The sequence below is a fragment of the Salvelinus namaycush genome, chromosome 23, assembly GCF_016432855.1.
Source record: "Salvelinus namaycush isolate Seneca chromosome 23, SaNama_1.0, whole genome shotgun sequence".
Lineage (NCBI taxonomy): Eukaryota > Metazoa > Chordata > Actinopteri > Salmoniformes > Salmonidae > Salvelinus > Salvelinus namaycush.
Window position 1 is genome coordinate 38,437,069 of NC_052329.1, and position 14,514 is coordinate 38,451,582.

Genomic DNA, 14,514 nt, shown 5'->3' on the forward strand with positions numbered 1-14,514 from the left:
CGCAGCTGTCATGCTGCTCAGGAAGGAGACATGTTCTGTCTCCTAGAGATGAACGTACTTTGGTGCGAAAAGTGCAAATCAATCCCAGAACAACACCAAAGGACTTTGTGAATATGCTGGAGGAAATGGGTACAAAAGTAACTATATCCACAGTAAAACGAGTCCTATATCGACATAACCTGAAAGGCCGCTCAGCAAGGAAGAAGCCACTGCTCCAAAACCGCCATAAAAAAAGCCAGAATACAGTTTGCAACTGCATATGGGGACAAAGATCGTACTTTTTGGAGAAATGTCCTCTGGTCTGATGAAACAAAAATAGAACTGTTTGGCTATAATGACCATCGTTATGTTTGGAGGAAAAAGGGGGAGGCTTGCAAGCCAAAGAACACCATCCCAACCGGGACGCACGGGGGTGGCAGCATCATGTTGTGGGGGTGCTTTGCTGCAGGAGAGACTGGTGCACTTCACAAAATAGATGGCATCATGAGGAGGAAAATTATGTGGATATATTGAAGCAATATCTCAAAACATCAGTCAGGAAGTTAAAGCTTGGTCGCAAATTAGTCTTCAAAATGGACAATGACCCCAAGCATACTTCTAAAGTTGTGGCAAAATGGCTTAAGAACAACAAAGTCAAGTTATTGGATTGGCCATCACAAAGCCCTGACCTCAATCCTATAGAAAATGTGTGGGCAGAACTGAAAAAGCGTGTGCGAGCAAGGAGGCCTACAAACCTGACTCAGTTACACCAGCTCTGTCAGGAGGAATGGGCCTAAATTCACCCAATTTATTGTGGGAAGCTTGTGGAAGGCTACCCAAAACGTTTGGACCCAAGTTAAACAATTTAGAGGCAATGCTACCATATACTAATTGAGTGTATATAAACTTCTGACCCACTGGGAATGTGATGAAAGAAATGAAAGCTGAAATAAATCATTCTCTCTCCTATTATTCTGCTATTTCACATTCTTAAAATAAAGTGGTGATCCTAACTGACCTAAAACAGGGAATATTTACTGGGATTAAATGTCAGGAATTGTGAAAAACTGAGTTTAAATGTATTTGGCTAAGGTGTATGTAAATTGGAGTGGGTGTAGGGTGTCAGGTAGGGTGGAGGTGATATGATCCTTGACTAGTCTTTCAAAGCACATAACGAAAGTGAGTGCTACGGGGCGATAGTCGTTTAGCTCAGTTACCTTAGCTTTATTGGGAACATGAACAATAACAAGACTTGAAAATGGTTGTCTAGCAATGATCAACAACCAATTTGACAGAGCTTGAAGAATTTTTAAAAGAATAATGGGCTAATGTTGCACAATCCAGGTGTGGAAAGACTTACCCAGACAGACTCACAATTGTAATCGCTGTCAAAGGTGCTTCTACAAAGTATTGACTCAGTGGTGTGAATACTTACAGTGCATTCGGAAAGTATTCAGACCCAATCAATTTTACAGCCTTATTCTAAAATTGATTAAATTGTTTCCCCCCATCATCAATCTACACATAATAGCCTATAACGACAAAGCAAAAACAGGTTTAGACATTTTTCCTAATTTATTTAAAATTAAAAACTGTAACATCACATTTACATAAGTATTCAGACCCTTTACTTAGTACTTTGTTGAAGCACCTTTGGCAGCCTCGAGTCTTCTTGGGTATGGTGGTACAAGCTTGGCACACCTGTATTTTGGGAGTTTCTCCCATTCTTCTCTGTAGATCCTCTCAAGCTCTGTCAGGTTGGATGGGGAGCGTTGCTGCACAGCTATTTTCCGGTTTGTCCAGAGATGTTCGATTGGGTTCAAGTCCGGGTTCTGGCTGGGCCACTCAAGGACATTCAGAGACTTGTCCCGAAGCCACTCCTGCGTTGTCTTGGCTGTGTGCTTAGGGTCGTTGTCCTGTTGGAGGGTGAACCTTCAATCCAGTCTGAGGTCCTGAGCAGGTTTTCATCAAGGATCGTTCTGTACTTTGCTCCGTTCATCTTTCCCTCAATCTCACAGTCTCTGCCGCTGAAGAACATCCCCTTAGCATGATGCTGCCACCACAATGATTCACCATAGGGATGGTGCCAGGTTTCCTCCAGACGTGACGCTTGGTATTCAGGCCAAAGAATCTTGTTTCTCATGGTCTGAGAGTCCTTTAGGTGACTTTTGGCAAACTCCAAGTGGGCTGTCATGTGCCTTTTACTGAGGAGTGGCTTCCGTCTGGCCACTCTACCATAAAGACCTGATTGGTGGAGTGCTGCAGAGATGGTTGTCCTTCTTGAAGGTTTTCCCATCTCCACAGAGGAACTGGAGCTCTGTCAGAGTGAACATCGGGTTCTTGGTCACCTCCCTGACCAAGGCCCTTCTCACCCAATTGCACAGTTTGGCCGGGCGGTCTTGATGGTTCCAAACTTCTTCCATTTAAGAATGATGGAGGCCACTGTGTTCTTGGGGACCTTCAATGCTGCAGAATTTTTCTGGTACCCTTTCACAGATCTGTGCTTCAACACAATCCTGTCTCGGAGCTCTACGGACAATTCCTTCGACCTCATGGCTTGGTCTTTGCTCTGACATTCACTGTCAACTGTGGGACCTTTTACAGACAGTTGTGTGCCTTTCCAAATCATGTCCAATAAATTCAATTTACTACAGGTGGACTCCAATCAAGTTGTCGAAACATAAATAAACGTCAGTTAGTGCTAAACACGGCTGCTAGAATCTTGACTAGAACCAAAAAATGTGATCATATTACTCCAGTGCTAGCCTCTCTACACTGGCTTCCTGTCAAGGCAAGGGCTGATTTCAAGGTTTTACTGCTAACCTACAAAGCATTACATGGGCTTGCTCCTACCTATCTTTCCGATTTGGTCCTGCCATACATACCTACATGTACGGTACGTTCACAAGATGCAGGCCTCCTTACTGTCCCTAGAATTTCTAAGCAAACAGCTGGAGGCAGGGCTTTCTCCTATAGAGCTCCATTTATATGGAATAGTCTGCCTACCCATGTGAGAGACGCAGACTCGGTCTCAACCTTTAAGTCTTTATTGAAGACTCATCTCTTCAGTAGGTCTTATGATTGGGTGTAGTCTGGCCCAGGAGTGTGAAGGTGAACGGAAAGGCACTGGAGCAACGAACCGCCCTTGCTGTCTCTGCCTGGCCGGTTTCCCTCTCTCCACTGGAATTCTCTGCCTCTAACCCTATTACAGGGGCTGAGTCACTGGCTTACTGGTGCTCTTCCATGCCGTCCCTAGGAGGGGTGCGTCACTTGAGTGGGTTGAGTCACTGACGTGGTCTTCCTGTCTGGGTTGGCGCCCCCCCTTGGGTTGTGCCGTAGCGGAGATCTTTGTGGGCTATACTCGGCCTTGTCTCAGGATGGTAAGTTGGTGGTTGAAGATATCCCTCTAGTGGTGTGAGGGCTGTGCTTTGGTAAAGTGGGTGGGGTTATATCCTGCCTGTTTGGCCCTGTCCGAGGGTATCATCGGACGGGGCCACAGTGTCTCCCGATCTCTCCTGTCTCAGCCTCCAGTATTTATGCTGCAGTAGTTTATGTGTCAGGGGGCTAGGGTCAGTCTGTTATATCTGGAGTACTTCTCCTGTCTTATCCGGTGTCCTGTGTGAAGTATGCTCTCTAATTCTGTCTCTCTTTCTCTCTTTTTCTCTCTTTCTTTCTTTCTCTCTCTGAGGACCTGAGCCCTATGACCATGCCTCAGGACTACATGGTCTGATGACTCCTTGCTGTCCCCAGTCCACCTGGCCATGCTGCTGCTCCAGTTTCAACTGTTCTGCCTGCGGCTATGGAACCCTCACCTGTTCACTGGACGTGCTACCTGTCCCAGACCTGCTGTTTTCAACTCTCTAGAGACAGCAGGAGTGGTAGAAATACTCTGAATGATGGCTATGAAAAGCCAACTGACATTTACTCCTGAGGTGCTGGCCTGTTGCACCCTCGACAATCACTGTGATTATTATTATTTGACCCTGCTGGTCATCTATGAACATTTGAACATCTTGTGTTCTGTTATAATCTCCACCCGGCACAGCCAGAAGAGGACTGGCCACCCCTCATAGCCTGGTTCCTCTCTAGGTTTCTTCCTAGGTTCTGGCTTTTCTAGGGAGTTTTTCCTAGCCACCGTGGTTCTACACCTGCATTGCTTGTTGTTGGGGGGTTTTAGGTTGGGTTTCTGTACAGCATTTTGTGACATCAGCTGATGTAAGAGGGGATTTATAAATACATTTGATTGATTGATTGATTGATCTCAAGGATGATCAATGCAAACAGGATGCACCTGAGCTCATTTTGAGTTTCATAGCAAAGGTTCTGAATACTTATGTAAATAATATTCCAGTTATTTATTTTTAATACATTTGCAAAAATGTCTAAAAAACAGTTTTCGTTTTGTCATTATGGGGTATTGTATGTAGATTAATGAGGATAAAAAAAAAAAAAAATACATTTTATAATAAGGCTGTAACATAACAAAATCTGGAAAAAGGGAAGGGGTCTGAACACTTTCCGAATGCACAGCATTTTTTTGCATAAATTACTAAAAACATGTTTTCACTGTCATTATGGGGTATTGTGTGTAGATGGGTGAGAAAATATATATATTTAATCCATTTGGAGTTCAGGCTGTAACACAACAAAATGTGGAATAAGTCAAGAGGTATGAATACTTTAAGGCACTGTATATATTGCCTGTTATGATGCCAGACTTGTAGATATTCCAGTTGGCATCGAACATGTTTTCTCCTTTCACAATACTTCAGAGATCTTATAAACCGGACAGTTGCACACCATCAGTCAACAACAGTAAAATCTGAAAATAGAAAGGGTGTTTCATCTTGCACTGTAAATCTTCTTTGTTTTCGTTGTGACCGACACTTGGATTCAAGATTCCTATCTGAGAAGGCCTTTTTTAATTTTAATTTTACCTTTAACTACACAAGTCAGTTAAGAACAAATTCTTATTTACAATGACGGCTTACCCCAGCCAAACCCTAACCCGGACAATGCTGGGCAAATTGTGCGCCGCCCAATCACGGCCGGTTGTGATACAGCCTGGAATCGATCCAGGGTCTGTAGTGACGCCTCTAGCACTGAGATGCAGTGCCTTAGACCGCTGCTCCACTCGGGAGCCCAAGCCTAGTTATATATCAGAAAGGTAGATTTTACAGCTAAGTGTAAGTACTGCCTCGTCTCTACCATACTGCTTATCACCGTTACCAAAGGCTGGAAACAATGCAATGGCTCCTTCTGAGAGAGACAAAAACAACAGCTTTGTGTCAAACTACCAGTGCAGCGCCCAGGAAACATTGTAACCATTATAATTAAACCACTGGCCCAATGCCTACCTCCGTTTCACCCACACCGTCACCAGAATCTGCATGCACACCCAACTGCCGTCCGAACACAACTCTCAAGATATCATTACGGCATTAAAACAGATTATAACCAGATGTAATTATCAGCCCGTTATCTCCACTGTGGTGATGTGAAGGAAGACTTTCTCTTCTTGCAATTCTCCTCCATTTATAATAGACAGCACCAAAAACACTGATGACTACCAACAGTTGTAATAGGATCTATTGATGGATTGTCATAGATAATATTGGAGATCTTTGTTTGTTCAGGAGAACCAGAGTTATTCCTTTAAAACACGATTGTCAATGATCGTCCACCACAACTCAGCACATTCTCAAAACAGAAGGTGTGATGGGGGACGACTTACACAATGCTCCCTCAACGTATACATTTACATAGTGTTCTTACCTTTGACCTCACACGGAGTGTCACCAGTATTCATTTTTAGACTCAATGGGAGATCGGATTCATTCAATCCCTCACATACTCCACACAGGGTGAAAGATAACATTTCTCTCATTAAAACGCTGACAAACACTGATACACGGCATGTTTTTGTTAAGATTTCACATTTATTTAGATCTGTTGATTTATAAACAGTCCTGGACAGTATCAGACAAGTGACACGCATCTGTCATTCTGTACCATTGAGGGTGTTTTCAGGACAGCTTGTGACAGGTACAGACCAAAATGTACACAAAATTACCCTGATAGATATCACATTATAAAAACATTGTTATACAAAATATACATGCCATTTCTCATACATTTGTTTGTAGGGTTGATCAGTGGCTGTGCATTTTATGGCTGATGCCCCAAATAAAGGGATACATAAAGAGAGCATACAGAGAGGCTTCTGAAAAATAAGAAGCAAATACAAATCGGTATCTTCGGCAATTCACCCTGTCATCATACGGTTGCTGGAGAGGAGAACGAGTACCGGTGAACTCAATATTTGAGCTTACAGTTCTGTAATTACAAAAATATAGTGACCAACCGTGGGGTGAAAACCTTGCGACTCTCATGGAAGGGTGAATATCTACAGTTTTAAATGACAAAGAGAGACATCAGACCCTGTACAGTCTAAAGGACATTGGATGGCATCATTGGCATGACTCCAACAAAGTATTTGGGTTAAGTGTAACTTACAGTGGGCACCACTCAATGACCATGTGTTCCTCAATCTAATCTCCTCAACCCGACAGAGTGAGACAACGCTCTCGGCAGCTCCTAGACTCCCATCAGTTGAGTTGAGTGGCTATTGGATGGAAATCGCCGAGCTCATGACGATCAAAGTTCTCCAGCTCAAGTAGGTTGAGTGGAGATCAATGGGAAGGGGGGGGATGGTTGTTGAAAGCTCTCCAAAAGGTCTGACCATTAACATGTATTGATGATGCGCTCTACTCTGTCTGGGGGAGCCCAGTCCCTCACTGTGTGGTCTGCTGACAGTGGAGAGCAGCTGTATCAACACACACTTAAATGTAGCACTGAAGCAGACAAGCCGACATGCACAACCTGGGCTAGGGACCTCAGTCGGTCATGTGGTTAAACACACACACACACACACACACACACACCAGGCGTAAGCCTCCACCACCTGACTTAATGACCACCACCAGAGGACCATGGGGCCAGGTCATGCTGCTGACAGTGACGATTAGGGCCAGATGGAATCTGTGGAAAAGTCTCTTATCAATATCTCTAAAGTCTATAAAATGTAGTTGATTGTAGATATGAATGTATTGTAGCTGTATTAGTATTGTAGCGGTATTTGGTTTGAGTTTAATTCCATGTTAATCCCTCAGTTTATTTTAGTCTAGCTCTGCCAATGAGATCTGCTGGCTGTTTGATTACAGAGTGGTGGATAACATAAAAGAAATGAACATGTATAAGGTATAAGGACAGGATGAATACATACAGCATGCCGCACATTAGGATATAGTATTTTATTTACATTTTTTATATTTGTTGTATTTGGCCAATTCATGTGAGGGAGTATAAAAGTACATGAAGATCCCAGTCTTTTCCCCTCCCCAGCCATTAGTTTATATAGAAGTCATTATTGCTCAGAGTTCAACTCGCTCTTTGCTCCAATATATTGACAATCATGCTGATGGGTTTACACCTTGATCTTCTCCGATAGCACTCTACTCAGACGTTAGAGTTCAGACTAGCTCAAGCAGAAAGGGAGTGGTTGGAGCCCAGTCCTGTCAGTCTCTTTACAATCCATCAATCAGTGTCTCTCACCCCCAGTCCCTAGTCCATCCCCTCACTCTACTAAGCTGTGGGTCCTTGGTCATTACTTTTGACTAGGGTTGCAAAATTCCCTGAACTTTTAATAAATTCCCTGGTTTTCTAGAAATCCTAGTTGGAAGACTCCCGATTTCCTGCTTATTCCCTTCTGATTTCGGGAATCCTCCAACTGGGATTTCGGGAAAACCAGGGAATTTATTGAAAGTTCCTGGTATTTTGCAACCCTAATTTTGACCGAAGTGGGGTCATGTGAGCGGAGCTAAGACAGAAGTCCTTCAATCCATATGAACAACATAGGCTTGTCTGAACACGTTTCCAGTCCCAGTTTCATAGTCAATATCCTCTCCTCTCTCTACTGGACACAGACGTACTTCTTCCACCACGACTTGGACAGTGTCTTCATCTTATCGGCCGTGCTGCGCACCTTCCTCTCCCGCCGCGCCCTCCTATCGGCGTGCTTCATCCCCACGGCGATAGCCGCGTCAAACACCTCCTTCAGGTTCTTCTGGGTGAGCGCCGAGCACTCCACGTACGCCACGGCGTCCACTTTGTCCGCCAGGGTACGGGCGTCCACCTCGGCCACGGGCCTCTCCCGCCGGCGGGCCAGCTCGATCAGCACCTTGACGTCCTCGCGCAGGTCACACTGGGTTCCCACCAGCAGCATAGGCACGAGCGGGCAGCGCCGGCGGATCTCTGGGACCCACTTCTCCCAGACGTTCTGGAAGGAGGCAGGGCTGACCACGCTGAAGCAGAGGAGGAGGGCGTCAGTGCGTGAGTAGCAGAAGTGACGGAGCTTATCGAATTCATCCTGAGGAGAGAGGAGGGAGAGAGACACACAAGGGACATGGGGGGGTTAGTGAGAGGTTGACATTCAGCAGTAACACAGGGCCAGTGCCATTATATGGGAACCCAAACAAATGGTGAACTGAGTATCTTGAAAAAAGTTGACTTGGCATAAACATTGACAAACAAGTGCAGAAGGGGAAAAAAGCGTATGGGAGAAGTTGTTTAGGCAACTATATTTCCCCCCCAAAAATGTATGTTTATAGAAGACTGAAGAAGACCGATGGAGTGGGAGAGTGGATAGACCAGCAGTGACTAATAAAATACTCTTTAAAAAAACTGCTGGATACTGAAATTAATCGTCTTTAGGTTTTGCAGATCCAAGCACGGATGATGTTATATAAAATCCATCAAGGTATTACAAACACTTTCCAAAGCACCTAATCCCTAGTTAGTTGAGATTTACCAACTCTAGTGTGCGATGTATTTCGCGTCAAGGTTCACACAAACAAACCAGCTTCAAACCAACACATTCCAGTAATCGCTTTATAGGTCAATGCAAACCAAGCAGGCAGAATGTCAGTTGAAAATAAGTGGTGGAGATAATCTCTCGATAACAAACTGTGTGAGAAAAGTCTGTTTATGTTGAGCAGGAAAGCCAAACTGATTTCCCAAATTAACATTGAGGAGCCACAGAACATTGGATAACAAGGGCCTCCCACATCCTTGAGTACACAGATTAAGGCTGGCAGAAACTTGACAAACCCCTCTCTCTTTATCCACTTTCAGAAGCCTGACATGGAAAGGTACTTTTTTTATATTCAGGAGCCTCTGAGTGAAAGTCTTTCTACACACTTTTCCTTTCCAAATCATACTTTCGCCTTAAGTGTCTGCAAACTGAGGTGATGGCGCAGAGATATTGGCTAACATACAAAAGGCATCAATCTTTCGGAGCGGGGAGTGACTGTTTAATTAACAGGGTAATTCTTATGAATCCAGTTTTAAAATGTCTGTAGCAAATTGAGTTACAAAACCATGATGCATCTGCAAGAATCAACTATCATTCTGAGGACTAAGATGTTTAGTTTTGGGGAAAGTGTCTTATTTTAAATACATTAGACATTTTCGCCTGAACTTTGTACATTTTCACCCCAAATTCACATTACCGAAATGCATCCAGATTAAATTCAGGTAATTTTATTTAAAACATTATTTAGAAAAACATTATTTGATTAAAACAGAAAATATGTTGCTGTAGTTTGTCGATAAATCATAAAAATGGTATACAAGTTGAAGTTTACAAAAAACTTTACCCCACTTGGCCTTCTCATTAAAGAAATGGCTAAAGAGCTCAAATTTATATTTTTTATAATAATTGTATAATTTCTTTAGACCTATTTTTTTTTCTTCAGTGTTATGTTTAACGCAAGTATTTTCATTAGGGGAGCAATGTTAAAAAATATCAGAAAAATGTATTTATTTATTACTTTTTTTGTGTAAACGTGGGTAAAAATGCATAATATCTGATCAAAAAACATAATAATAATGAAATAGATAAGTACAGATGCTAATCTCAGTGATTCAAGAGGACATTTCGTAAAAAATGACACTTGATGTTTTTTTTGTTTGTTTACCGTTTCGCGAGAATGACCAAATAGCCACGTTGCTATTGTTTATCTCAGGCTTTCTCAGGGTGTGGTATCTGTTCTCCTGTTATGAAAGTACATATATGTACAGTAGGTTTTAGTTGACTTTATCTGCTTGTTTTTCCCCCCAGGTCTCTGACTGTGAGAGTGGGGGATTTAGAAGTTGTGTACAAAGTGGGCAGATCCGTGCAGCCCTAAGACAACAGTGTGGAGTTCACTACAGTGCATGTACGCTGTGAAGTGTTGGGGCCTTGTGTTCGTTCCAATGGTTGTGAACTCTACACTCAACCAAACACAGTCAAGTCTTCTTAGGCATTGATGAAGACATGACATGAAAACTATGAAATAACACATATGGAATCATGTTAAACAAATCATCAGACCAAAGGCCTTCATGTCTTAAAGTAACAGATTGTCATTTCTCTTTGGTTATTTGAGCTGTTCTTGCCATAATATGGACTTGGTCTTTTACCAAATAGGGCTATCTTTTGTATACCACCCCTACCTTGCCACAACACAACTGATTGGCTCAAACGCATCAAAGGAAATAAATTCCACACCTGTTAATTGAAATGCATTCCAGGTGACTACCTCATGAAGCTGGTTGAGAGAATGCCAAGATTGTGCAAAGCTGTCATCAAGGCAAAGGATGGCTACTTTGAAGAATATATTTTGATATTTTGATTTGTTTAACACTTTTTTGGTTATTACATGATTCCATATGTGTTATTTCATCGTTTTGATGTCTTCACTATTATTCTACAATGTAGAAAATAGTAAAAATAAAGAAAAACCCTGGAATGAGTAGGTGTGTCCAAACATATTATATGAAATTCAAAATGTATATATCTTATGTTGTTCTTCTCTACTACGGTTTGGTACTTTGTCATGTATTTGTACATTTTACGTGGACCCCAGAAAGAGTAGCTGCTGCATGTGCAGTAGCAAATGGGGATCCCAATAAACTAAACTAAACTATGCTCTCTGGGTTGTAGCTATAGAATGAGATTACGACACCACCCATGCCCAGAGAGAAAACACCAGGGCTTTCACAACCTGTTCCCTTTCTAGAACAATCTAACCATGTTAAAAAGGCTTGGCATGATGCTCAGAGCTCAGGGGCACAACTCTCAGTTACACCAACCGTGCCTGCCTATGCTTGCACAACTACAGAGAGGGGTGAGGGGAAGAGAGGGAGAGCAGAACAAGATTTTAAAAAACAGCTACCTGCTGCGATTGCGTCGTCTCCCTCCCTCCTAGCGGTTGCCACACAACGTGGCTTCACCCCAGATCGATTCTGTTCTAATGAGTTCACGCCGTTCTACCGCCCTCTCACCATTCCCAAATCCCTCCTCTCAACCCCCATCCCCAAAAGTTATGCCAATGAATTTGCCTGGTTGCAGCAGAGCCCAGGAATTCATCTCTCTCTAGGGGGGGTGTTAGAGAGACATTCCCAGGAGACACCAGCGGGCCCCACAGCTGCCACAGAGTTGTGGGAAAGCCTGGGAAATAAGACGGTGCCCCAGAATTCTGCCCTGAGCAATACCCGCCAGCAAAGACAGCATGCAAGAGTGGTGGACAAAAGCCAACACTGTCTCTGACACTAAAATCATGTGACATGTATGAGAACCATGCAGAAGACGGAGAACGGCCGTTGGGGAAGTTCAGTGGGGCTCAGCATCCGTTCTCCTCTGGGCATACATGCATGTTACAGAGAATGATGGACGCAGCGATGCAGCATCAACTGGCGAAGCATACTATGTGGAAGCACTGCATGTAGTATGTGGAGGGTTGCTCTGCTGCATGTCGATATGAGGCTGTTGTTCTCACCTGTCCAGCAGTGTCACAGAGCTGTAGTCTCACAGGGTGTCCATCCACCTGCACCACCGCTGTAGGGGAGAGAGAGAGAGCTAAATCACCTGCTGTCAGCAGAGCTATTGTCCCATCTGCCTCCCCATTACTCCACCAGACACTTTAAACAAACATGCACACACAGAGAGGGAGAGAGAGACCTCTGACAAGCCAGTTTGACATACTTCATACCTACTGGACACAGTGGACAGAAACCTCACCCATCCCCCTAACTCAGAGTGGGGGCCTTGTCTCGACCGCCCACTCGCCCAGTTAAAGTAAAGGCAATAACTACTCTTTCATATCATATTCTGTGTTCTTTCAAGCTTTGAAAGCCCTGCCAAGCGGTCTACAGAGGAAAACAAAGCCGATTTGTTTGTTTAGTGACTCTCCCAATTACCCTCTCCAGATTGGAAGAGTGCTATGAGTCATGCCACTAGCAGTTTCATTATAGGCCATGTTTCAAAAGAGCCCAATGTGGTGAAGCTTATGGAAGCGTTTACAATGCGCCCGGGGTATACGGTCACGCCCCCTGATCAAAGAGCTGCAGGGACTTCTCCTCATTAAACCCAGCGCCCAGTGTGCAATCATTCCCAAATCCCTGACATATGATCTGCCTTGAATTCTACTTGGGCCCAAACCTCCCTGCCCTCCCCCTCTCTTTCCTCTACCCCAAGTGTCACCTGTGAAGTTGCATAACTGCCCAGAAATCAGCTTTCAAAAGAGGGCTCTGATTCCAGGAACGGATACATGACATCATCAAACGGGGCCCCAACTGCACAATCCCTCTCTGTCACTGGGGCAAAAGACAATCTCAGCTCAGAGCCATTGCAACAGATGTGTCCATTACAGTATAGCAGAGACGTGGCTTTTGGGTCAAGGGCTGACAACAATGGCCAGAGTTGTGCCATCCAAAACATGCCTGCACATGTTCAACAAGCATGTTCTGTTCAGTTTAGGCCTACAACTTCCATTTCTGCGGGCAGCGAGGAAGGGATGAATATGAATGATATTAGTGTGTATAAGTCTATCAAAATATGCAATGTTCTGATTCAAAACCTTCCATGGCAGTTGGAATAAGTCTAGTAAGGTGTTCAGAGTAATAGAATTGTTATAATAGATGTATATTGCTGATGAACGGATAAGTGAGGGCAGCTGTGTCTAATTATCATTTTGGATGGGCAGAAAGAGGGTGTCACATTTTCCTAATCAAGCCTCATCATGTCATGCAAGTTTAGATGAATTCAGACATTGTGTTTTGGTGGAGGTTTCCTGAGTCAAAGTTTATAGGGAAAGCTTCAAAAGGAAGGATAGGCCTCTCCTGTGATAATGACACGATAACGTCAGTGTGTGCCGCGGTTTTCATCACTTGCCAACGGAGGTTAGTTTCAACTAGTATACTGTTGAACTTTTCCACTGTTTTGTACATTAGACAAAACTTCACTGGTGGCAGCATTTTGGAAAATGGAACTCTGCCAACTGGAACATACAACAAGCCAGGACGTATAAAATTACCAGGGCGTATAGTTTGCGTGCAATAATACAAAGACCTGCAACAGACAGTCGCTGCTGTTAGCCTCCTGGGCAAGTAAAGTTCGGTGATTCGTTCCGCAGAATGGGTGGCTGCAAGGGAGAGCCAGCGCATTTCACCTTTACAATATAACAAATGTTCACTATGGTCAATTAAGGCTTTATTGCAATGTGCAATATAAGGGTGTTGACCCATAATCAAAATCAAAACGTAGCAATGTGCAACAGAAAACATGTTTTATGTTTATTATTTTATCTGGCTGGGAAGTTGCTGATTTCATGTCTATAGGAGGAAAATGTATCATTATTTTTGTCCAAGAATAGTGCCACAAATGGTTTTAACTGGCTCACCTGAAAAGTCATCAAACGCGGTGGGGACGTATTTCGTTGGATAGCCATTTGTTGTGTAGCTGACAACCAGGCTGGTCTTCCCAACCGCTCCATCGCCGAGTAGTACGCACTTCAACACCCGCTCCTGAGCCTCGCCTGGCCGGGTAGTTTGGTGTTTGTGAGGCGGCACTGGAGGAGCCATGGTCTTGTTATAATCCATTGGAACTGGAGGTGACATTCAGCACTTGTTACAAACACCTTTTCCTTACTCCAGTAGGAGCAAATAAAGAGAGCACCATGAGAATGTCTTCTGTAGCCTATAATATATTTGTCTATAGCATTTTTTTTTTTTAATAAATCAAAGTAGTGGTCTTGTGAGCTCCCAAAGAACAAATAATAACTATGTGTAAAAAGTTGAAAACAGTCACTTCTCCCGGGTTTGAATACTCCAATCCGTTACTCTAATCTGTTAGACATTGGAGGAGGATGGTCTGCTTTATAACATCAAGCGTGATTTGACTATTCCCTCCCCTCTCCTCCACCATTGCGTTTTGAAAGGAGCGAGTTGATGGACCCGCCTTCTGCCAGTGGAAAAATTTGCACATGTTATCTACCTGGCAGTTTTTGTACTGCACTGGTCTCTAATTTTATTCAACCAGGGGTCCTGGACATAGTTAACAATAATTTGTACACTGCAAATTGACCGCAAGAATCCAAACAAATATAGTATTTGACAAAAACAGATTAGACGAAAACACAATTATTTCAAATCTTG

At 43.5% G+C, this 14,514-nt stretch overlaps 1 protein-coding gene across 1 annotated transcript; it reads right to left on the reverse strand.

The window, feature by feature from the left end:
* Nucleotides 1-5,896: 5,896 nt before the first annotated feature.
* Nucleotides 5,897-14,216, reverse strand: rhoub (ras homolog family member Ub). Its single transcript, XM_038961584.1, has 3 exons — nt 13,761-14,216; nt 11,859-11,917; nt 5,897-8,407 (listed from the first exon to the last, which is right to left on the reverse strand). The coding sequence occupies exons 1-3, from the start codon at nt 13,975-13,977 to the stop codon at nt 7,952-7,954; spliced, it is 732 nt and encodes a 243-aa protein (XP_038817512.1). The 5' UTR covers nt 13,978-14,216; the 3' UTR covers nt 5,897-7,951.
* Between the last annotated feature and the right edge of the window lie 298 nt (nt 14,217-14,514).